Source organism: Nematolebias whitei, chromosome 9 (genome assembly GCF_014905685.2).
Source record: "Nematolebias whitei isolate Nwh7 chromosome 9, NemWhi1, whole genome shotgun sequence".
Lineage (NCBI taxonomy): Eukaryota > Metazoa > Chordata > Actinopteri > Cyprinodontiformes > Rivulidae > Nematolebias > Nematolebias whitei.
In genome coordinates, this window is record NC_056506.1 from 10,439,308 (window position 1) to 10,464,595 (window position 25,288).

Below are 25,288 nucleotides of genomic sequence, written 5' to 3' on the forward strand. Positions count from 1 at the left end.
AAACAGTAATAAGATCTAACTGGGACCCTGTGTACACAATTTCGTTCTACCACATATACCACATGTGGTACGTATGACACATAAAGAAACTCTGACTCTAACGCTTGACTTTGTGACTTTAGTTGCTTTGTGCCATTGTTGTGTTACAGATTGGCCACTAGATGTTGCCAAATTTTAGTAACTGATTTTTCAACCTAGAACTATTACATACAATTATTGCTTTATATTAATTCAATGGTTCAGAAAATATTTTTTCCCTAGACTTCACAGTGACAGGTTTCCTCTACCCCAGACACCACAGCCACTTGACAGATATTTACTCCTTTTCTTCACTTACTGCCCATCTTTTATTGCCACATGCCAGGGGTGTGTCACATTATTCAGGTGCCAGGCCACCCCTGGCACCCGTTTGGCTCCACCCCTGGATAGAACCTCAATTTGTAAAAACAAAACAAAAAAACCCCAGTGATTGGACAAACAGATACGACTCAAACACGTCAAAAAATCCTCAAGATTATCTTAGCATTTATTCAGATTTATTGGTCTCAGAGATGCAATAAAAACAGGTAAAACGATAACTGTTCAGTAACAACCACATCAGTACTGAACTATACTAACATGTGACTTTGCTAGCAGTTTGACACAATCATGTTCCCAAAGTAAGCGGTCACAGTCTTCAGCTTGTTGTTCAGAAAATTCTGCTCCACCTCGACTTTCCCTCCTGGACCTGCCAGAGATGCCACCTGGGACAAAATGGACAACAATTCGTTAGTTGGTTAGCAAAATATATGGCGGCACAGAGAGTCGAGCCTAGTGGAGGGAAGAGTTTCAGACTAATGATGAGGTACAAAAACCAATGCAGACATGTTCTGTTCTTAGTATTTTATATTGCTTTATAATGTAGCTGTTTTTGTTTAGTTTTTATTTAATTTCTTCAGACTATATGAGAAATGACGGAGCCGTAGATTTTGCTCAAACATTGTGAATAATCCTGATGCATGATCAATAATCCTGGTAGAAAAATCCAAAAAAGTTCAATCTGGTCCTCTGGACATTCAAAAAAACAAAACAAAGCAAAAAAATGTAGATACGTTTTGTCTTTCATCCAAAAGACTTCCTCAGTCTGAGGTGCTGTATTCAGCTCAGTCTCTTAAATAGCACCTTCTCAGAGTGGCTCAACCTGCTGGTGACAACCAAAACCAGCTGCTCACATGGTCAAGAAGGACCATCAGCCTAACGATGGATCATTAGCACACTGATGGCTGTTTACTATTCACAGGGGGCTGAGTGATACTAGCGATAACAGCATTGTAAGAGGGGGACAGTTGAACCCAGAGGCCTCCACCCGTGTTTAATGATGGACGTTTTTTTTTCACAAAGATGGCCTCCTTTACTCCTCTCTCAAACCATTGTTCCTCTCTGTCCAGGATGTGAACATCTTCATCCCTGAAAGAGTGACCGCTGGCCTGGAGATGAGTGTAGACTGCAGAATCCTGGCCTGATGAGGTTGATCTTCTGTGCTGGGCCATCCTTTTGGCCAGTGGCTGTTTTGTTTCCCCGATGTAAGACCCACACAGACCAGTATTTGCAGTTTGACTCCCATCACCCTTTGGAGCACAAGTCATCAGGACTCTGTATCACAGAGCAGACAGCGTCCCCACTAACTCAGGAGCCAGGCAGAAGGAGAAATCTCACACAAGACAGGCTCTAGAGCAATGTGGATATCCTAACTGGGCCTTCCTGAAAGCAGAGAAGAAACCCAAACAGGACTCAAGTCAGCCATCAGGTGAAAAGGAGGAACCCAGACCCAGACCAGTGGTCATTCCGTATGTTGAGGGAGTATCAGAGAAACTGAGACGTTTATTTTCGAAACATAACATCCTAGTGGCTTTTAAACCCCAAAATACATTACGGCAAAGACTGGTTCATCCCAAAGATCCAGTGTATGTGTATGCTGTTCAGTGTCAGGAGGGTTGTGATCAGTCTTACATGGGGGAAACTAAACAGCCACTGGCCAAAAGGATGGCCCAGCACAGAAGATCAACATCATCAGGCCAGGATTCTGCGGTCTACACTCATCTCCAGGCCAGCGGTCACTCTTTCAGGGATGAAGATATTCACATCCTGGACAGAGAGGAACGATGGTTTGAGAGGAGAGTAAGGAGGCCATCTTTGTGAAAAGAAATTGTCCATCATTAAGCAGGGGTGGAGGCCTCCGGGTTCAACTGCCCCCCTCTTACAATGCTGTTATTGCTAGAATCACTCAGCCCCCTCTGCGCCAAGCAGGAGTGGGCATACTTATTGCCCCCCCAACTTGGTGCCTGTGTGTTGGAGTTCGCCCCGGTGAAAGAGAGGGTGGCCTCCCTCCGCCTACGTGTGGGGGGACGGGTTCTGACTGTCGTTTGTGCTTATGCACCAAACGGCAGTTTGGATTATCCACCCTTTCTGGAGTCCTTGGAGGGGGTACTGGAAAGTGCACCTCCTGGGGACTCCCTTGTTCTACTGGGGGACTTCAATGCTCATGTGGGCAATGACAGTGAGACCAGGAGGGGTGTGGTTGGGAGGAACGGCCCTCCTGATCTGAACCAGAGTGGTGTTCTGTTGCTGGACTTCTGTGCTCATCATGGATTGTCAATAACGAACACCTTGTTCAGGCATGAGGGTGTCCATATGTGCTCTTGGCACCAGGACACCCTAGGCCGCAGTTCGATGATCGACTTTGTCATCGTCTCATCTGATCTGCAGCCACATGTCTTGGAGACTTGGGCGAAGAGAGGGGCGGAGCTGTCCACTGATCACTACCTGATGTTGAGTTGGCTCCGATGGTGGGGGAGGATGCCGGTCAGACTTGGCAGACCCAAACGTATTGTGAGGGTTTGCTGGGAACGTCTGGCAGAGTCTCCTGTGAGACGGAGTTTTAACTCCCACCTCCGAGAGAACTTCAAACATGTTCCGAGGGAGGTGGGGGACATTGAGTCCGAGTGGACCATGTTTCGTGCCTCTATTGTCGAGGCGGCTTACCGGAGCTGCGGCCGCAAGGTTGTCTGTGCCTGTCGCGGCGGCAACCCTCGAACCCGATGGTGGACACCGTCGGTGAGGGATGCTTTCAGGCTGAAGGAGGAGTCCTATCGGGCCTTTTTGGCCTGTGGGACCCCGGAAGCAGCTGATGGGTACCGGCAATCCAAGCGACATGCGGCTCGGGTGGTTGCTAAGGCAAAAACTCGGGCATGGGAGGAGTTCGGAGAGGCCATGGAGAACGACTTCCGCACGGCTTCGAGACGATTCTGGTCCACCATCCGGCGTCTCAGGGGGGGAAAGCGGTACGCCACCAACACTGTTTATAGTGGGAGTGGTGTGCTGCTGACCTCAACTCGGGATGTTGTGGGTCAGTGGGCGGAATACTTTGAAGACCTCCTCAATCCCACCGGCACGTCTTCCACTGAGGAAGCGGAGCCTGGGGACTCTGGGTCGGGCCCTCCAATCTCTGGTGCTGAGGTCACCGAGGTGGTTAAAAAGCTCCTCGGTGACAGGGCCCCAGGGGTGGATGAGATTCGCCCAGAGTTCCTTAAGGCAATGGATGTTGTAGGGTTGTGTTGGCTTACGCGACTCTGCAATATTGCGTGGACATCGGGGGAAGTTCCCCTGGATTGGCAGACCGGGGTGGTGGTCCCCCTATTCAAAAAGGGGGACCGTAGAGTGTGTTCCAACTACAGGGAATCACGCTCTTAAGCCTCCCTGGTAAGGTCTATTTGGGGGTTCTGGAGAGGAGGGTCCGTTGGATAGTCGAACCTCGGATTCAGGAGGAGCAGTGCGGTTTTCGTCCTGGCCGTGGAACACTGGATCAGCTCTACACTCTCAGCAGGGTCCTGGAGGGTGCGTGAGCCAGTTGAGGTGGCTTGGGCATCTGTTTAGGATGCCTTCTGGACGCCTCCCTGGTGAGGTGTTCCGGACACGTCCCACCGGAAGGAGGCCCAGGGGAAGACCCAGGACACGCTGGAGGGACTATGTTTCTCGGCTGGCCTGGGAACGCCTCGGGATTCCCCCGGAAGAGCTGGCCCAAGTGGCTGGGGAGAGGGAAGTCTGGGCCTCCCTACTTAGGCTGTTACCCCCGCGACCCGACCCTGGATAAGCGGAAGAAAATGGATGGATGGATGGATGGATCCTGCAGCTCTCAGCTCCAGCTCAATTTTTAGCTGGACCTGGACGTGGTCTTCAGAGCAGCAACAGCAGAGAAGCTGCAAAGAGCTCAAGAGCAAGCGAGCTGCCTTGGGGGTTAGGGGTCGTCCCAGGGGAATGCGGTGCGCTCACAAGAACCTGACAAGTTGTTTAATGATATAATATAATTTGTTAGCAAAGAATAGAGTTCTAACATTTGCAAAACACCTGTTTTTATAACAAATTTAAAAAACAAAACTTGTGCTTTGACAATCGATAAACTTTAAAAAAAATGTCAACGTGAAAGAGGAAAGAGGGGCAGGTGTCGCTCTCGCTTTGAGTTTATACTCTTTGTCGCTGCGTGCTGCGGGTGAAATGCGTCGAGAGCGGAGGACTAGTTAGCAAAGAATAGAGACCTAACATTTATTAAACATTACTTCTGTATTAAAATACACACAAAAATTGTGCTTTGACAAACTAAAAAAAATTTGTTAAAGTAAAAGAGGAAGAGGGGCAGGTAACGCTCTCACTTTTAATTTATTCTCTGTAGCATGCGTGTTGTGGGTGACAAGCGTCCAGAGCGTCACCAGCTGAGGTGTCACAGCGACACGGTTCAAGCATGACTCCCCAAACGACAACACAAGACATATCTGTTCATAACTTTATTATTAGTAAGACTGAGACTTGCTGGATTTTATCAAACAGTTGCCAAATGCACCCTGACACAATGAGAATGCTAAAAAAAAAAAGTTGGTGTCGTACTGTAACCCCAGATTCTATGAGTATAGGCATAGCCCTTTAAGAGATGTCGCTGGTGGGTTTATTTATCCCATCATGCAAAGAATCGCACTGAAAAAATTTAGTCCACGCCCACCTGTTGTGTGGGCCCCACCCGGTCCGTATAAATTACGTTAAGAGCAGGTAATCGGCTCCCAAATAGCTTTTTCTTCAGCCATTTAGGAGCCAGTGAGGCCCAACGCTTAAAGGGCTACACCTATACTCATAGAATCTGGGGTTACAGTACGTAACCAACATTCTATTTCGTATAGGCTTTGCCCTTTAAGAGCTGTCGCTGGTGGGTTAAGGGCGAAGCAGATGTAGTCTCTGCCTCACTGGGTCCATTCGAACACCATAAGAAGCGCCCGCTTGCCCAAAAACAACATCTTGTCACTCAGCTCTCCATGTGCGTAAATACGCGTTGCGTAATTAAGCGCACCATGCACAGACGCACACTGCGTAATTTACGCGTTCCGAGTGCATGAATGCCCCGGAAAGGTTTTCAACAGAAAAGAGGAGAGGCTGAAAAAGGCCATGAACAGACCAGATCCACGGCTCTTCAATATGAACAGATTAATAATAAATGAACTGATTATTAATGACTCTGTTGATTCTTTTAAAACGCAGCTTAAGACATTTTTATTTCGTCAAGCTTTTAGTTAAATGTTTTACTGTTTTTTCCAGCTGTTTTTACTGTTTTTATTAATGAGTTGTTATTATTTTATTTCATTTTAAGCTTTTATTTTTTATTGTTGTACAGCACTTTGTGATTGTATCTATGATAAGTGCTATATAAATAAAGTTTACTTACTTACTTACTTAATCAAATGAACTGATTGATGACAGTAGTCATGAACTGATTAATAACCATAGAACAAGAACAACAGTCACAACTTGTGACTGATAACAACATCTCACACTGTAAATGCATGCAGTCAGATGTGAGTTTAAACGAGATTCCATGATACAACAATATTAATTCTGTTAAGGCACTAAGGACAGAATGTGTCATAGAACAAGCCGTCACAGCACGTAAATAGAAGCGAATAAATGAACAGGATGTTGACCAAGCGGTCGCAGTGCAAATATCCTGCATTGACATTGTAGAGATATACCTGCTTCCCTGAATGTCATTTTGTAACAGACTTTTATTTCTGTAACTGAGTAGTTCATTCGGTAAAGATGTTTCTGAAAAAAAAAAAAAAAAAAGAAAATCTTCATCCCTTGAACAACTGAGACATCCCACCCCCACTTCAGAACCTGGGACAGTTTAAAGTTTGTTTTCAGCATCTCTAACTCTGGAAAGTGTCAAAAGAAGACTTTTATGGTTGGTAAGACAACCAAAGACCCATAAATCTGAATAATATTGGAACGCCCTTTCTGTGAACCCCACAAAATGGACGTTTGAGTTAACACAGATCACCCAGGATGTCCTGGTATCAACTTGTACCAACCTCCGACCAATTTACCCTTCAACGATCGTAAATAACAGAAAGCCTTGTCTCTGTTCAAAGGAATTCCAATGTGACACTTGGGTCCCAATTCTAGCATGCAGGAAAATGGACAGACTTTTTATTCACATTCTAGAAGAATTAATACTGTTTCTCTGTGATAAAAGAATTATTTACTGGGAATAACTAAATAACTTGCCTTGTGTTCCTCCTACAGCTGACAAGAATCTGTGTAGCCCAAAAATTTACAAACTTGTTTTCTGTTTATAAGGTTGACAAAGTGTTTGTATTGTTTAACCTCATTTAAAGTTGATAAGTGTCTTAAATGATTTTATTTGATGGCTTTTTCAACAGAGCAGATTAAAATAATACTTTATTTAGTGGATAAAAGTTCAGCCCTTTCATTTTGATTGGTTCAAATTGACCACCTCTTTCAAATCAGAGGTGTGGTCAATTGTTTACAAGAGAGGAAGACCTCTCAGAAAGAACTGGAGGAGAAAGAGAGAGAGAGTGAAGAAGAAATGATGATGAAGAAGTGATGAAGACATCCCGAGGAGGAGATTAAGCTTTAAGACACAACCTGCAGAAGACTTCCAAGGAGAAAATTAGCTTCAACTTTGGGCAAAGTTTGATAGAATCCTTTTCAGCAATCAAAACACCTGCAGTTTTCATCAAAGAGTTAACAACAGCTGTCCAGAACTCCAGGAAAAGCTCCAGGCTGACCGTTCGAGCCAGTAAACAAACTCATCATGTTGAGGTCAGGGATGTGAATAATTACAGGTCCTTCTCAAAAAATTAGCATATTGTGATAAAGGTCATTATTTTCCATAATGTAATGATAAAAATGAAACTTTCATATATTTCAGAATCATTGCACACCAACTGAAATATTTCAGGTCTTTAATTGTTTTAATACTGATGATTATGGCATACAGCTCATGGAAACCCAAAATGCCTGTCCCAAAAAATTAGCATATCATGAAAAGTTTCTCTAAACAAGCTAACCATCTGAATCAACAACGTAACTCTAAACACCTGCAAAAGATTCCTGAGGCTTTTAAAAACTCCCAGCCTTGTTCATTACTCAAAAACGCAATCATGGGTAAGACTGCCGACCTGTCTGCTGTCCAGAAGGCCATCATTGACACCCTCAAGCAAGAGGGTAAGACACAGAAAGAAATTGCTGAACGAATAGGCTGTTCCCAGAGTGCTGTATCAAGGCACCTCAGTGGGAAGTCTGTGGGAAGGGAAAAGTGTGGCAGAAAACGCTGCACAACGAGAAGAGGTGACCGGACCCTGAGGAGGATTGTGGAGAAGGGCCAATTCCAGACCTTGGGGGACCTGCGGAAGCAGTGGACTGAGTCTGGAGTAGAAACATCCAGAGCCACCGTGCACAGGCGTGTGCAGGAAATGGGCTACAGGTGCCACATTCCCCAGGTCAAGCCACTTTTGAACAAGAGACTGCGTCAGAAGCATCTCGCCTGGGACTGCTGCTGAGTGGTCCAAAGTTATGTTCTCTGATTACGGTAAATTTTGCATTTCCTTTGAAAATCAAGGTCCCAGAGTCTGGAGGAAGAGAGGAGACACAGAATTCATATTGCTTTAGGTCCAGTGTCAAGTTTCCACAGTCACTGGGGTGTCATGTCAGCTGCTGGTGTTGGTCCACTGTGTTTTATCAAGGGCAGGGTCAATGCAGCTAGCTATCAGGAGATTTTGGAGCACTTCATGCTTCCATCTGCTGAAAAGCTTTATGGAGATGAAGATTTCATTTTTCAGCACGACCTGGCACCTGCTCACAGTGCCCAAACCACTGGTTTACTGACCATGGCATTACTGTGCTCAATTGGCCTGCCAACTCTCCTGACCTGAACCCCATAGAGAACCTGTGGGATATTGTGAAGAGAAAGTTGAGAGGCGCAAGACCCAACACTCTGGATGAGCTAAAGGCCGCTATCGAAGCATCCTGGGCCTCCATAAAACCTCAGCAGTGCCACGGGCTGATTGCCTCCATGCCACGCCGCATTGAAGCAGTCATTCATGCAAAAGGATTCCCGACCAAGTATTGAGTGCATAACTGAACATGATTATTTGAAGGTTGGCGTTTTTTGTATTAAAAACACTTGTCTTTCATTGGTGGGATGAAATATGCTAATTTTTTGGGACAGGCATTTTGGGTTTTCATGAGCTGTATGCCATAATCATCAGTATTAAAACAATTAAAGACCTGAAATATTTCAGTTGGTGTGCAATGAATCTGAAATATATGAAAGTTTAATTTTTATCATTACATTATGGAAAATAATGACCTTTATCACAATATGCTAATTTTTGAGAAGGACCTGTACAACCTTTACATCACCAGACCATCGGATTGTGCTTGCTCAGGATGGGAGACTGCAACGAAGCCAAGATTTAACTTGTCTGCTGGATTCCTTAGATAGAGAACTTTACTAATTGGCTTTTATGTATGTGAATATTCCTGTAAAGTGCCCTGAGACAACTTTGTTGTGATTTGGCACTATATAAATAAACTGAGTTGAATTGAATCATAGAGAGTCAAAGATCTGGTATCTTTTGGCAGCCTTTGAAGACGACTCCTGGTAGGAACAGCTGACCAGTACTCTGACGGTTGACTCTGGTGTTCAAGAATTTAGATAATTAACCAAATTAGTATTAACTCAGTTCAGTAATTATTTTTCTTTAATCTAAAAAAGTTAAATCTGGTCCTCTGGACATTCAAAAAAACAAAACAAAGCAAATCAACAAAAAAATGTAGAAACGTTTCGTCCCTCATCCGAGAGACTTCCTCAGTCTGAGGAGCTGTATTCAGCTCAGTCTCTTAAATAGCACCGTCTCAGAGTGGATCAACCAGTTTTGCTGCTGACAACCAAAACCAGAGGTCCAGAGGACCAGATTTAACTTTTTTAGATTTTTCTACCTGGATTATTGAGCATGCATCAGGATATTTTTCTTTAAATTTCAGACCAAATTTTAACTATTGAACGATAAAACATATTTCTTTTAGTAAAATTTCATGACTAATTTGCTCTGCTGGAATAACAAAATTGTTCTACATTGCAGCTCGTTTCTGGTTTGGTTAAGCACATAGAATAATTTCATTTATCTGTTAATCCATGCTAACCAGTAATTTTTACGGTCACTTAATTTCCATTTAACTCCAGTTGGAACAAAGCCTTCATTTTAAATGTCAGAAATAATTGCCAACAGTTTATCATACATAGTTAAATAAACATCACAAAATTGTATTAAGGCGTGTGTGTTTTACTTATGACATCTGAATCCTTCATATAAAAGAACTCACGGTGTAAAAGGGTAATTCGAGGTAATTAAATAATAATCTGAATTGATTTTAAGACCTTCAGACGTTCACACAGCGCTGAGAGTGGTGCCCCTTCAAAATAAAATTCATAACGAATTTTAACTATTAAACAACCCTTCCCGCTACAACATACCATTATGCAAAGCAGTCGAAGATGCAATACCTCTGGTAGAGTGCGCCATGAGGTTGTCAGGAGGCTCTAAATCTGATGCTCTGTAGGCTTCAGAAATGGCCTCACATAGCCAGTGTGACAGGCGCTGGGTGGATAACGGGCGACCTGCAGATGCATCTCTATAATGCACAAACAAATGTTGAGTCTGACGCAATGCCGCCCGTGCATGTTACGCAACATGTCAACGCACGTACAGGGCAGAGAAGATGGAAAGATGCTTCTTCTTCTGATTGTGGGGAGGAGGGAAAAAATCCCTCTAACAATATCACTCTTGGTTTAAAAAAGCTTGTGATGTTTTTAGGCATAAACGCTGGATAAGGTCTCAGATCAGCTGAGCTGCCATCAGCCTGAGTTCTGAGGCATGACGGAGCGACAGAGAGGGCAGATAAATCACTCACCCTCTTAGCAGATGTTAAAGCCAACAGCAGGGCTGTTTTAAGAGACAAGAATTTAATCGGAACCTGATCTAGTGGCTCAAATGGAGCTTTGATCAGGGCTCGCAGGACAAGCATTAAATCCCACTGTGGAGCAAGTGGGCATGAAAACAGGCCTGCGTCTCTGTACACCTTTTAAAAACGCTTCATCAGTGGATGATTAAAAGCTGTTCTGTCCCCGAAAACTTTTGTGACAAGAAGAGATGGCTGCAGCGTACGTTTTAATCGTGCTGAATGGCAGATTTCTGTCCATCAGCTGTTGCAGAAAGGACAGCACGCCACCTAGTGGACATGAGGTGGCCTCTACACCTTTCTCCGTACAGCAGCGCTGAAAAGCTGTCCACTTTGATGTGTACAGCGCTGTGGTATATGCAGCACGTGAATCCTGGATCATACGCACTACATCTTGAGAGAGACCCATCCTCTCTAAGCGGATCCACTCAGCGGCCAGACTCAAAGGTGCTGGCCTATTTCTGGGTAACTCCTGATCGCTTCTCCCGCCTGGAGAAGAGCATCCTCCCTCCACGGCAGTTTCCACGGGCGCCCCGATAACAGGTGTCGTAGAACTGGGAACCATGGGGCGTTCACACGCTCGGGAGCCACCAGGAGAGCGGTCAGTCCCTCCTCCTGAACTCGTTTCAGAAACCGTGATATCAGAGGGAGTGGGGGAAGTGCGTAAAGAAGCATTTTGGGCCACAGGCTGTGAGCAAACGCATCCACCCCTAGCGGTGGTTCGTCCTGCGGGCTCAGTGAGAACCATAGTTGACACTGAGTGTTCTCTTGTGTTGCAAACAGGTCCACGGCCACTTTGCTAAATTTCTGCCACGTCTGAGCCATGAGCTCTGGATGGTGTATCCAGTTCCCGTGATGCAGACCGTCCCTGGACATCACATCCGCCCCCTGTTCAGAACACCGGGAATTTACACTGCTCTGATGGAGAGCAGATTTTAGTGTGCCCAATACAGCAGCTGTCTCACAATGTGTAACATTTGGGCTGAGCGCGTAACCCCCCCCACCCCCCCCGGCCGGTTATGTATGCAACAGTCACTTGCTGTCTGTGTGAGTCAACACATGATGATTCCGCAGCACAGAGGCAAAGTGTTGAATCACATTCAAAAACCGTGCGGCACTCCAAAAACATTTATATGAGTTGCTGTGTGGGGTGGCCACAGCACCCCACAGCTCGAGAAATGCATGTGCCTCTGTGAAGTCTGACTCGTGTGACGTAAGACTGCTGATGGAAACAGCTGTTATCACTCTGCCGGTTTCACGTGAGTTGCACTGCTGCTAACTGTCTGGAAAAGCGGGTCAGCAGCAACAGATCGTCCAGATAAAGCAGAATTCTCCTCCCTGTTCTGTGTGGCGGCTGCAGAGCGACTCGACGCATTGTGAATGGAAATGTTGTCTCACAGTTCAAAATTGACAAATCTAAGATGAATCTCATCCTTCCGGTCCGTTTTGGGACCAGGAAGTGATGAAAGTAGAACCCTGTGTTTTCCTCTCCTTCTAGGACCCTGGAAATTACATTTTTAATCTGAATTTCCTGAGCTTCTGCATGGTGGGACGAGTTCTGTTCTAGAAATGACAGAAAACGTCTCTAGAGTTCCTCCAAACGGAGGTTCGAGCTATTAAAACGGTTCATCCATCTATCTGGAGCGCACGCTCGTTGCCACTCCGCGTAACGTTTGGGAAGCGGGCACACGTTTATGCTGCGTCAAGTTATTTACGGACGCCAATCACCGCCGTCATGTGAGACTTACTCAGGCTGCGGGCTCACGTCCGTGCTGATTTGAGCGGGCGTGCGATGAGGGAAGGTGCGCGCGCCCCAAGCATGCGGAACCGTCTAGGTTTAGGGCTGCCACGGGAGCGCGGCACTTCTGTGTGGCGCACAGACTGCGGGCTCACATCCATGCTGATGTGAGCTGGCGTGCGCTGAGGGAAAGTGCGCGCACCCCTGAGCATGCGGGGCCGTGTGAGGGCTGCTGCTGCTGCCGCGGGGGTGCGGCGCTACTGTGCTGCACTCAGGCTGCGGGCTCACATCCGTGCTGAAGTGAGCTGGCGTGCACTGGCGTGCGCTGAGGGAAAATGTGCACTCCCCTGAGCATGCGGAACCGTGAAGGTGTAGTGAACTAGGCCTGAGGTCAAAGTCCTGACCTTAAGGACCGTATGGGACTGAAACTGTCATTTCATTGATTTGACCCAGAAATACAGGTTGACCCATCTTGAGACTTTCTTTCTTTAAGAGTTCAAGTGAAAGAACACTCTCTTTTCTATTATCATTACTATTTTACAAATGTTTGATAATCAAAGTGTTTTTAGTTCAAACCATTTTAGATGCTGCAGTGAACTAATCATTTTTAATTAACTGTGAAACAGTAATAATGATTTTTAATCCTCATGCAAAGTTAGAATTCATGTTAAGGTCTGTTACAGAGTAATTATGCATTTTCTGATTTTCTGTCTTTGAATGAGCAGTGTAAGTTGGTCCAAGGTTGGAGTCAAACGCAAACAAGTTGTTGGAACGAGCTGTCATGTTTTTAAATCCTCTCAGACGTAAATAGAGAAGCTGGCACCTGTTTTCCGCCAACTCGTCTAAATATTCCTCTCGTCTGTCTGAAAAACATTTTCAATCTGTTCCATAACATTCTTGCTGTTTTTCTAACTCCTAGTGACCTCTTACGTCACAAAAACACACCCGTCTGGTTGAAACGACCAATCAGGAAACTCCCAAGTGAACCGGAAATAGAGCTCTTTAAAGGTTGGTACTTCCTAGTTCAACCCAGTCGAGTTTGGAGTCGAGTTTGGAGAACAGAAGTCCAGCCATGATTCAAAGCTCTTCCGAGTATTGGGATTATGATATCTTCCACCTCTGAGTGGAACTCTGACGGACTCTACTCATGTGAAGTCCACTCGTGAGGTCAATTTGTGTCGAACAAGTACCGTCACTACTTCGGACGATTCACAGCTGTTCCTACGGAGACGCTGAAAGGGTGCGTTAAATGGAATTTCGGACCAGGGAGACATCTCCAGGTAAAAGAGATTTCTATCACCTAAGTGTACCGGGGAAGAAGCTGGGAAAACCCGAAGAGTGCCGTTCTGATGCCGACACAAACATTCTCTCTCATCCATCTTTTTCTCCCTCTAAACTTCATCTTTCCATCTTTAAAATTCTTCTATCAAGTAGAAATTAATCCAGATATTTTTAGAAATGTCTGAAGCAAAGTTTTTCAACCACCGCCGTGTGGTTAATGTCTGTTGTACTGCTGCTAGCTAGAAAACAATCGCCGTATTGTTTACTCCCTGTAAATCTTGCTTAAATTAGCCATGTTGTTATTTTCCATATTTTGCCAATTAATGTAAATGTGTGATGTGTTAAACTTTGATTCTGTTAATAAATGACCCACTGTCGTTGGTGAGTCAAAGATAATTAATGTCTCACGTCACATTTTCTAAATTCAATGCACATTATATACAGTCCAGAAAAATGAAAGAATCCGTTTAATTTATGAATATATCAGCATATGTTCATACTACAAAGGTGAGGGCTGCCGATGCCGCGGGGGCGCAGCGCTTCTGTGCTGCGCTCAGGCTGCAGGCTCACATCCATGCTGATGTGAGCTGGCGTGCGCTGAGGGAAGGTGCGTGCCCCCGAGCATGCGGAACCGTGTAGGTTTAGAGCTGCCAGGGTGCGCGGTGCTTCTGTGCCGTGCACAGGCTGTGGGCTCACATCCATGCTGATGTGAGCTGGCGTGTGCTGAGGAGGCAGCGCACAGCTGGGGCTGAGAGGCTGGGGCTGAGAGGCTGGGGCTGAGAACGAGATTTCCCACTGGACTCAGTCTGCTGAAAACATTCACTTTGGCTGCTGTGTCACTCACGCGCGCATTTTGTGTGTTTTCTCGGGCTGCGGTGATTTAAACCCTGTTGGAGTACACCGGCTCGCTTGTGTGGAGGATGTGTGAGTTACAGTGGGGAGAACAAGTATTTGATACACTTTTGATTTTTCAGGTTTTCCCACTTGCAAAGCTTGTAGATGACTGTAATTTTTATCATAGGTACTCTTCAACTGTGAGTGATGGAATCTAAAACAAAAATCCAGAAAAATACAATGTATGATTTTTAAATAATTAATTTCCATTTTATTGTGTGAAATAAGTGTTTGATCATCTATCAACCAGTAAGAATTTTGGCTCTCACAGACATGTTAGTTCTTCTTTAAGAAGCCCTCCTGTTCTCCACTCATTACCTGTATTAACTGCACCTGTTTGGACTCGTGACCTGTATAAAAGACACCTGTCCACACACTCAATCAATCAGACTCCAGCATCTCCACAATGCCCAAGACCAGAGAGCTGTGTAAGGACATCAGGGATAAAATTGTAGACCTGCACAAGGCTGGGATGGGCTACAGGACAATAGGCAAGCAGCTTGGTGAGAAGGCAACAACAGTTGTTGCAATTATTAGAAAATGGAAGAAATACAAAATAACAGAAAATCTCCCTCGGTCTGGGGCGCCATGCAAGATCTCACCTCGTGGAACATCATTGATCTTGAGGAAGGTGAGGAATGAGCCCAGAACTACACGGCAGGACCTGGTCAATGACCTGAATAGAGCTGGGACCACAGTCTCAAAGAAAACAATCAGTAACACTCTACGCCGTCAAGGATTAAAATCCTGCAGTGCACGCAAGGTGCCCTTCCTCAAGCCAACACATGTCAAAGCCCGTCTGAAGTTTGCAAATAACCATCTGAATGATCCAGAGGAGGAATGGGAGAAGGTCATGTGGTCTGATGAGACAAAAATAGAACTTTTTGGTTTAAACTCCACTCGTCATGTTTGGAGGAAGAAGAATGATGAGTACAACCCCAAGAACACCATCCCAACCGTGAAGCATGGCGGTGGAAACACCATTCTTTGGGGATGCTTTTCTGCAAAGGGGACAGGACGACTGCACCATATTGTGGGAAGGATGGATGGGGCCATGTATCGTGAGATTTTGGCCAACAACCTCCTTCCCTCAGTAAGAGCACTGAAGATGGGTCGTGGCTGGGTCTTCCAGCATGATAACGACCCAAAACACACAGCCAGGGCAACTAAAGAGTGGCTCCGTAGGAAACATCTTAAGGTCCTGGAGTGGCCTAGCCAGTCTCCAGACCTGAATCCCATAGAAAATCTTTGGAGGGAGCTTAAAGTCCCTGTGGCCCAGCGACAGCCCCGAAACCTGAAGGCTCTGGAGGAGATCTGTATGGAGGAGTGGGCCAAAATCCCTGCTGCACTGTGTGCAAACCTGGTCAAGAACTACAGGAAACGTCTGATCTCTGTAATTGCAAACAAAGGTTTCTGTACCAAATATTAAGTTTCATTTTTCTGGTGTATCAAATACTTATTTCACACAATAAAATGGAAATTAATTATTTAAAAATCATACATTGTATTTTTCTGGATTTTTGTTTTAGATTCCATCACTCACAGTTGAAGAGTACCTATGATAAAAATTACAGTCATCTACAAGCTTTGCAAGTGGGGAAACCTGAAAAATCAACATTGTATCAAATACTTGTTCTCCCCACTGTAAAGCCGCTGTGAGATTGTACGAACTGACAGTCAGGCTGAAAACAGACACTTTAATTCCTGAATGATGTTTACGTTTTATTCCAAAAACTCAACCATCATTATGCACACACATCCTCTGCACTGAATCATTTTAAAATCTTCTTCCCCGTGAGCCCTGCGGCTTGTCGGGATAAGGAGGGCTGTACTCTGACGGGAGGGGCTGGAAGCGGAGCAGAGCGAGAAGACGCTGCTGCAGCTGTGGCACGTCTGCTTTCTCGGCCACAGCACTCTCTCCAGTGGGCAGGGGGGCGAGAGGAGGGGTGCGACGGCGCACAGTCTCCGACACCTCCTCTGGCTTGAAAATTGGCTCAGAACAGCGCGTCTGTCATGATGGGGCCTTCCAGCGAGTCCATTTGCAGCTTCTCCAACAGGGAGGGGGAGTGACAAGCCAGGTGGACCTCTGAACCATTGTCATCCAGGCTGCGATGCAAGACAAGGCAGACAGCAGACGAGGCGCACAGGTTGAGGGTGACGTCAGACGCCTACAGAGGGAGCTCTTTGTCTACCGAGGCACGTCTGTCCCTCCAGCCTCTGAGATGCTGTACGTCAGCGGCGCAACGTTATTGTTCGCTGCGGTTGCCTGGAACGCATGCTGGTGAGCTCGGTTGGAGAGTGATGTCACCGTCTGGTAATGCCTCCCCGGAGGCGCAGGATGCTGGTCCAACCTAGACATCTTTGCTCCGAGAGCCTCCACCAGGCTTGGCTCCAGGGGGACACCGAGGGAATTTCCACTCAGTAAAACCCCTCCACTCTGCTGATGGGCGCAAATGTGGAAACCGGTGCTCTCAGTCTACCAGGTCAGGCTGCAGCCTCATTCCAGTAGGACGTCACTGATGGGAAACGAGGCCAGATGGGATCAGGACGGCGAGCCGGGGTGGAGCCAAAAAATCTTCCCGCTAAATCATCCAATCTGGGCGGGGGAAGGAGAGGGACAGAAAAAAGTCCCTTCATATCAGCCACCTCCTGGATTATGCCGAGAAGCTCCAAGAGGAGGGCAACAACAGCTGGGAGCGGTGTGGTCGCTGATGCAAAAAGGCCCGGGGTGGTGGGTATTCGCTCAGCCCCCCTCGTTCTGACACTACGCTCTCCAGGAGGGAGTGAGCAGTGGGGGCTGCTGCTGACGTTGCCTGTCCCGGAGGAACCATCCGATTCGCTCCGACAGTCGGCGTTAAAAAGAAAAAAGGGTCGATGGCGTCGTCCAGCGTGTAGCGACCCGCCACTGAAAAATATTCCTCGGTGCTTACCTTGAAACAAGGCTGCTCGTCTGCTTCTCCTCGGGGAGGAGAACTCACCGGGACGGCAGGAGGTTGGCGCGGCGGGACCCCAGGCGGCCTTAACAAAGGTTGTGCCAGTCAAGCTGGACAACTTCCCTTCTTCGTTCTTCTGACAGTGCTATTAGCTTGCTGAAGAAAAATGGGAGCCGATTACCCGCTCTTAACGTAATTTATACGGACCGGGTGGGGCCCACACAACAGGTGGGCGTGGACTAATTTTTTTCAGTACGATGCTTTGCATGACGGGATAAACCCACCAGCGACAGCTCTTAAAGGGCGAAGCCTATACAAAATAGAACTAATCCCTGCAGCAAAATGTTCCGGGGTCACATGCACCCCTCCTGGCATTGCTCTCAGGGGGGCGCACCCCATTATTTGAGAAGGACTGCACTGATAGGACACACATCAGAGGCTATGTGAGGTTCAGTGTCTTGCCCAGGGACATTTCAGCATGAGACTGCTGGTGGATTTGAACCCCCAACTCTCACATTGGAGGACGACTGCTCTAACCACTCAGCCACAGCCGCCCCAAGTGCTTTGTGTATCTTGAAATAAATGGTAAAATGTAAATGGACTGTACTTATATAGCGCCTTTCTATCTTATTTCAAGATACTCAAAGCGCTTTACACTACAATCTGTGCCCTCAATGGGTAAATTACCCATTCATACAGCACTCTACATCTCTACAAAGCTAATTGAACAAATCATTCTAATGAGACTAATCAGTATTTTAGCTCACATTCATACACTGATGGGACACATATCAGAGGCTATGAGGGGTTCACTGTCTTGCCCAGGGACACTTTGGCATGTGACTGCTGGTGGATTTGAAACCCCAACTCTCGCATTGGAGGACGACTGCTCTAACCACTCAGCCACAGCCGCTCCATTGTACCATTGTGGTTCAGTCCTCCCAGCCTCGGACTAAGGCCTGTCATGATGGTCGTCTCCATGATCCTCCATCTGCCTGCACGGATCGAACTCTATGGACCCGTTCGGTTCTGCGGGGAAACCTTGGATGTTCTCTGTCTGCTAGACCCAGTTCTGGAGGGCAGTCTGGGAGGGCAGCCGCTGCTGTCCTTATTATCAACATGATGCTGACAAGATCTGCTAATGCTGTAGGGCTGGGCAATATCTCAATATTTTAATAATATTGAGATCATTTCATACGCAATATAAGATGGGACTATATCGTCTACATCAATATTTCTACGTTGCGTTACAAGTAGACTTGAAAATCCGTTTAGTTCTTCTATTTCTCCTATCTGCGCTCATCTGCACGCGGCCCATCATCCTCCCTCATTGAATACAAACCCAGTCCCTCAGCCGCGTGTTCTCCCCGCTTCCTGCCTCTCCAGGTGACCTAGAGATTAACACTAGTAAACACGGGAGATATGAAGAGCAGCTTAGCTGCTTAGCAAAAAGAAAAACAATGGCTGTTATTTTGAGATGGTTTGGATTTAAAGTGTCAGATGAGCTGCAAAAAAATGTTTTCAATTCAGTTTATTTATATAGTGCCAAATCACAACAAAGTTGTCTCAGGGCACTTTGCAAGAACATTCACATACATAAAAGCCAATTAGTAAAGTTCTCTATCTAAGGAATCCAGCAGACAAGTTGAATCTTGGCTTTGTTGCAGTCTCCCATCCTGAGCAAGCACAGTGGCAACAGTGGAAAGGAAAAACTCCCTTTTAAAAGGAAGAAACCTCCAGCAGAACCAGGCTCAGGACAAGCGGCTATCTGCTTTGACCGACTGGTTGAGAGGACAGGAAGGAGAGACAGACGAACACAGAATGGTAGGTCCAGGTATATCTGAAAGCCAAAAAAAAACACATGTTAAGGATAGAAAAAATAATTACATCTACAAAAACAGGTTGAGCAGAGTAAGTAAAGACAGTAGTAGAGTGAAAATTGTGGTCAGTTTGTCCTCAAGCAGTCTAAGCCTATAGCAGTATAACTAAGGGACAGCTCAGGAAACCCAAGCCGACCCTAACTATAGGATTTAGCAAAAAGGAAAGTCTTAAGCTTAGTTTTAAAACTGGATAATGTGTCAGCCTCAAGGACAGAGATTGGAAGTTGGTTCCACAAGAGAGGAGCCTGATAACTAAAAGATCTGCCTCCCATTCTGTTTTTGTAAATTCTAGGAACCACAAGTAAACCTGCAGTCTGAGAGCGAAGTGCTCTGTTAGGAAAATATGGAACAATAAGATCTGTAATATAAGACGGAGCCAGGTTGTTGAGAGCTTTGTAGGTTAGAAGCAAGATTTTGCATTCTATTCTGGATTTGACAGGGAGACAATGGAGAGAAGCCAAAACTGGAGAAACATGATCTCTCCTACCAACTCCGGTTAAGACTCTGGCAGCAGCATTTTGGATCAACTGAAGATGTTTTAAAGAAGTATTTGGACATCCAGATAATGAACCATTCCAGTCCAGTCTAGACGTGACAAATGATGGACAAGTTTTTCTTGCATCATTTTTAGATAAGATGTTTCTAATTTTAGTGATATTACGCAGGTGGAAGAAGGCAGTTCTAGTAACGTTTTTAACGGGGGATAAAAGACATGTCCTGATCAAAAATAACAGCAAGATTTTTAACATTAGAGCTGGAGGACAGATTAATGCCATCTAAGGAGGGAGGAAGACTGAAAAATTAAATCCTAAGGTGCTCAGGTCCAAAAACCAAAACCTCAGTTTTGTTTGTGTTCAACACGAGAAAATTAAGGGTCATCCAGGTTTTTATGTCTTTAAGACATATTTGTAGTCTAAGTAGCTATTAGAGTCATTGGGTTTAATGGACAAAAATAATTGTGTCATCAGCATAACAATGGAAATTTATCCCATGCTGTTTAATAACTTTACCTAATGGAAGCATATATAAAGTAAAGAGTATTGGCCCAAGCACTGAGCCCTGAGGAACTCCATGACTAACTTTGGTGTACGAAGAAGATTTTTTTATTTACATTTATAAACTGGAATCTATCAGATAGATATGATTTAAACCATTTTAGAGCCGTTCCTGTAATCCCAATATCATATTCAAGCCTCTGTAGTAAAATATTGTGATCAACTGCATCAAATGCAGCACTGAGGTCTAACAGGACCAGTATAGACACAAGTCCATTGTCTGAGGCCATGAGAAAATCATTAGTGACTTTTACTAGTGCTGTTTCTGTGCTATGATAAGCTCTAAACCCTGACTGAAACTCTTCAAACAGATTATTTCTTTGTAGATGTTCACGCAACTGACCTGCAACTATTTTCTGTAGAATTTTTGAGATTAAATTTAGGTTAGATATAGGTCTATAGTTGGCCAGAATTTCTGAATCAAGATCAGACTTTTTAAGTAAAGGTTTAATTACAGCAACCTTAAAGCGCTGTGGTACATAACCATCCATTAAAGACAAATTAAGTAGATCCAAAATGTGGACATTAATTAGGGGAAATACCTCTTTAAACAGTCTGGTTGGGATGGGATCTACAGTAGCAGACATGTGGATGGTTTGGATGAGGTTATTATTTTTGACAATTCAGAGAGCTCAACAGGACAAAAACTGTCCAAACATAAATCAGGCTCTAGTGAAATTTTTAAACTTGCCTCATTTGACAGGGGACTAGAGATAGTAGAAGGAAAGATGGTTTGAATTTTCTCTCTAATTGAAACAATTTTATTTATAAAGAATCTCATGGTCATCACTACTTATACTGTAGTTGTAGGGATACATGGTTCAACAGAAATGGGACTTTAAATTAGTCTAGCAATAGTACTAAACATAAACCTAGGGTTACTTTTATTCTCCTCTATTAAAGATGAGTAATATAAAGTTCTAGCGTTACGGAGAGCTTTTTTTATATGTTAGCAGACTATCTTTCCATGTTAAATAAAATTATTCAACATTAGTAGAACACCATTTTCTCTCCTGGTTTCTAGATGCCCGCTTTAAAGTACGTAACTCAGAATTGAACCAAGGAGCCAGTTTCCTCTGATTGATTACTTTCTGTAGACAATGCCGAAAACAAGTCCCGACAAAAGGTCGGCACTACGAATCTGTTCACCATTTAAAACAGCGCTATAAGTTAAGTTATAAGCTGCAGCTCCCGACTGTTTTCGGCCTCCTTCCCTGAAACAAACCATGGTATAAAACTATTTTATCAGGGCTGTGCCTTATAAGAGGAACAGTGAGAGGTAGTGCAACATTAATTAAGCAGTAGCTTTTCATATCGCTAAAGACACAGTCCCAGTCTCAACTGTGGAACAAGATGGCTAAAGTTAGCCATCTTGTTAGCCGCTAAGGACCATGTCTTTAGCGATATGATAAGCCACTGCTTTATTAATGTTGCGCTACCTCTCACTATAAGACTTGAAAATCTGTGTACCGTACATTTTTGCTGTATAAGTCACAGGTTTTTTTTGTTTGCATAAATTAGCATGCCTGCGACTTATACAGTGAAGCGACGTATTTATGTTTTTTTCCCCCCATATTTGTAACCCAATTTTTGGCTGGGATCTAACTATTTCATTCATTCTGACATTGAAAATATTGAACACTACCATTTTCAGCCACTAGAGGGCCCTCGATTAATATGACAAGCCAAGTGTCTCATTAATAGGTAAACGTGGCTTTTAATGAGACACTTGGTCAAGCCACCTTCGTCTCACTACGGAACTCCTGGAGCAACTGTCAAATTAGCTGCATTTTGCCGTGACGCCCAGGCAAAAGGCAGCTGATTTAAGCGTTAAAGTGCATTTATTAAGGAAAAGTTCAACTGAGACACACCTTACTATAATGTCGAGCAAACAAACAATTATTTTTATGTGGTTATCTTGTTAAATTTCGAAGAAATGCATAGCAAGTCCTCCCATGCACGCTCCTACTTCTGCATATCGGGTATTGAAATGCAGCTGACAGTCAAAGTGCATTTATTAAGGAAAAGTTCAACTGAGATACACCTTTACTATAATTATGAGCAAACAAATAAATGTTTTTAGGTGGTTATCTTGATAAATTTCGAAGAAATGCACAGTGACTCGTCCCTCTGCGCACTCGTGCAGCTGTGAATCACCTTTTGAAATGCAGCTGATTTGACCGTCAAAGTGCATTTATTAAGCAAAAGTTAGACTGAGACACAGCTTTGCTATAATTTCGAACAAACAAATACTTGTTTTAAGTGTTAATCTTGTTAAGTTCTTGTTCAAGTCCTCCCGTGCATGCTCCCGCCATTTGGCAGCCAATCGATTTTTGGCAAAACATGGCTCACATTTCTGGGTTGTCAGTGGTGACGCATCGCGCAGTGATGCATAATAGATGCGACTTATACGGCGAAGCGATGTATTTATGTTTTCTTTCCACTTTATTAGACATATTTGGACTGATGCAACTGATATGGCGGTGCGACATGTACAGCAGCAGGTACGGTAGTTCTTCTTTTTCTAACCGTCTGCGACGCCAACTTCACACAGCTCCTCCTTCTTCCTCACTGAAAACGAACAGCCCCTCACTGCTGCTTCACACACGCTTACTAACGTTGTGAAGGCAGCATAGCTGAAGAGGATTATTATTTAATATATGCAAATAAATGTCTAAAAAACAAACTTTAATACCAGTATATGTAAATAGTTTATTTTTTAGACATTTATTTTGTATAGTTAATAAATGTGCCTGTGTGACAACTGGGGCAAAGCTTTGACTCAGAAATACATTTTTGTTATTACTTTATGGAAAGAAAAAAAAAAAATCAAGATATATATCGTCTATCATGATTTATCTTAAAGTATTGAGATATTAATTTTGTTCCATACTGCCCAGCCCTATAACACTGCCAACCAGATCCTCCAACTGCTTGCACGGACCGAACTCTGCAGACCAGCTTGGTTCCACAGGGGAACCTTGGATGTTCTCTGTCTGCCGGACCCGGTTCTGGGGACCAGTCTGGGAGGCAGCTGCTGTGGTCCTTATTATTATAATGCTGCTGACAAAACCTGCTAACACTGCTAACAAGACCAAGCTGTTAACCAAACCACACTGCTAACAGTACCATGCTGCTAACTGGACCACGTTGCTAAGAGAAACCTCACTGTCACCAGAACCACTCTGCCAATAGGACCATGCTCTGTAGACTTATTTCTTTTTCATTTTGGCGCCTTGTTTCTGTATTTTTGTTGCATGCTTTGAATAAATCCCAGTGATCCGAGCCCGACTCTGCTCGCATTAGTGTGTAAATTATAGCCAAACAGAACCTATGAGAATTGTGCTGCTGTTGTTCAGAGTATTGTTGTGCAAAATTAGTGATTAGTGTATATCTTAGATCTTTTAGCGTACTGTTGCCCTTCGTTTAGCGTATGTATATCTTAGTTCATATTTTAGATCCTTATTTAATGTTTCTTTTTACACTTTATATTTTTGCTATCGTTGAATGTAACTGGGACCCTGTGTACACAATTTCGTTCCACATCATTTACCACATGCGATGCGAATGACAATAAAGAACCTTGAATCCTTGAAATGAGTCCTCGAGGCTCATTGAGACTAACCTGTATAAATAAAGGTTGATCTGAAATGAATGTCACTTGAAAGTGGAATGAAATTTATTGGATGTGTCAAACTTTTTTAACAAATAAAAAACTGAAAAGTGAGGCGTGCAATATTATTCGGCCCCTTTACTTTCAGTGCAGTAAACTCACTCCAGAAGTTCAGTGAGGATCTATGAATGATCCAATGTTGTCCCAAATGACTGATGATGATAAATGAAATCCACCTGTGTGTAATCAAGTCTCCGTATAAATGCACCTGCTCAATGATAGTCTCAGGGTTCTGTTCAAAGTGCAGGGAGCATCATGAAGACCAAGGAACACACCAGGCAGGTCCGAGATACTGTTGTGGAGAAGTTTAAAGCCGGATTTGGATACAAAAAGATTTCCCAAGCTTTAAACATCCCAAGGAGCACTGTGCAAGCAATCATATTGAAATGGAAGGAGTATCAGACCACTGCAAATCTACAAAGACCCGGCCGTCCCTCTAAACTTTCATCTCGAACAAGGAGAAGACTGAACAGAGATGAAGCCAAGAGGCCCATGATCACTCTGGATGAACTGCAGAGATCTACAGCTGAGGTGGGAGAATCTGTCCATAGGACAACAATCAGTCGTACACTGCACAAATCTGGCATTTATGGAAGAGTGGCAAGAAGAAAGCCATTTCTCAAAGATATCCATAAAAAGTGTTGTTTAAAGTTTGCTACAAGCCACCTGGGAGACACACCAAACATGTGGAAGAAGATGCTCTGGTCAGATGAAACCAAAATCGAACTGTTTGGCCACAATGCAAAACTATATGTCTGGCGTAAAAGCAACACAGCTCATCACCCTGAACACACCATCCCCACTGTCAAACATGGTGGTGGCAGCATCATGGTTTGGGCCTGCTTTTCGTCAGCAGGGACAGGGAAGATGGTCAGAATTGATGGGAAGATGGATGGGGCCAAATACAGGACCATTCTGGAAGAAAACCTGTTTGAGTTTGCAAGAGACCTGAGACTGGGATGGAGATTTATCTTCCAACAAGACAATGATCAAAAACATGAAGCCAAATCTACAATGGAATGGTTCACAAATAAATGTATCCAGGTGTTGGAATGGACAAGTCAAAGTCCAGACCTGAATCCAATCGAGAATCTGTGGAAAGGGCTGAAGACTGCTGTTCACAAACGCTCTCCATCCAACCTCACTGAGCTTGAGCTGTTTTGCAAGGAAGAAAGGGCAAGAATTTCAGTCTCTCGATATGCAAAACTGATACATACCCCCAAGCGACTTGCAGCTGAAATTGCAACAAAAAGCGGCGCTACAAAGTATTAACGCAAGGGGGCTGAATAATATTGCACGCCCCACTTTTCAGTTTTTTATTTGTTAAAAAAGTTTGACACATCCAATAAATTTCATTCCACTTCATGATTGTGTCCCACTTGCTGTTGATTCTTCACAAAAAATTAAAATTTTATATCTTTATGTTTGAAGCCTGAAATGTGGCAAAAGGTTGAAAAGTTCAAGGGGGCCGAATACTTTCGCAAGGCACTGTA

The 25,288-nt window shown here is 44.4% G+C and overlaps 1 protein-coding gene across 1 annotated transcript in view; it reads right to left on the reverse strand.

Annotated features, from left to right (window-relative positions):
* Window positions 1–522: 522 nt before the first annotated feature.
* tgs1 (trimethylguanosine synthase 1) overlaps window positions 523–25,288 on the reverse strand; it is a gene marked incomplete in the record, with an annotated part of 304,266 nt that continues 279,500 nt past the window's right edge. Inside the window, 1 exon segment of the mRNA XM_037682064.1 lies at window positions 523–743. Within this exon segment, the coding sequence (XP_037537992.1) occupies window positions 630–743 (114 nt within the window).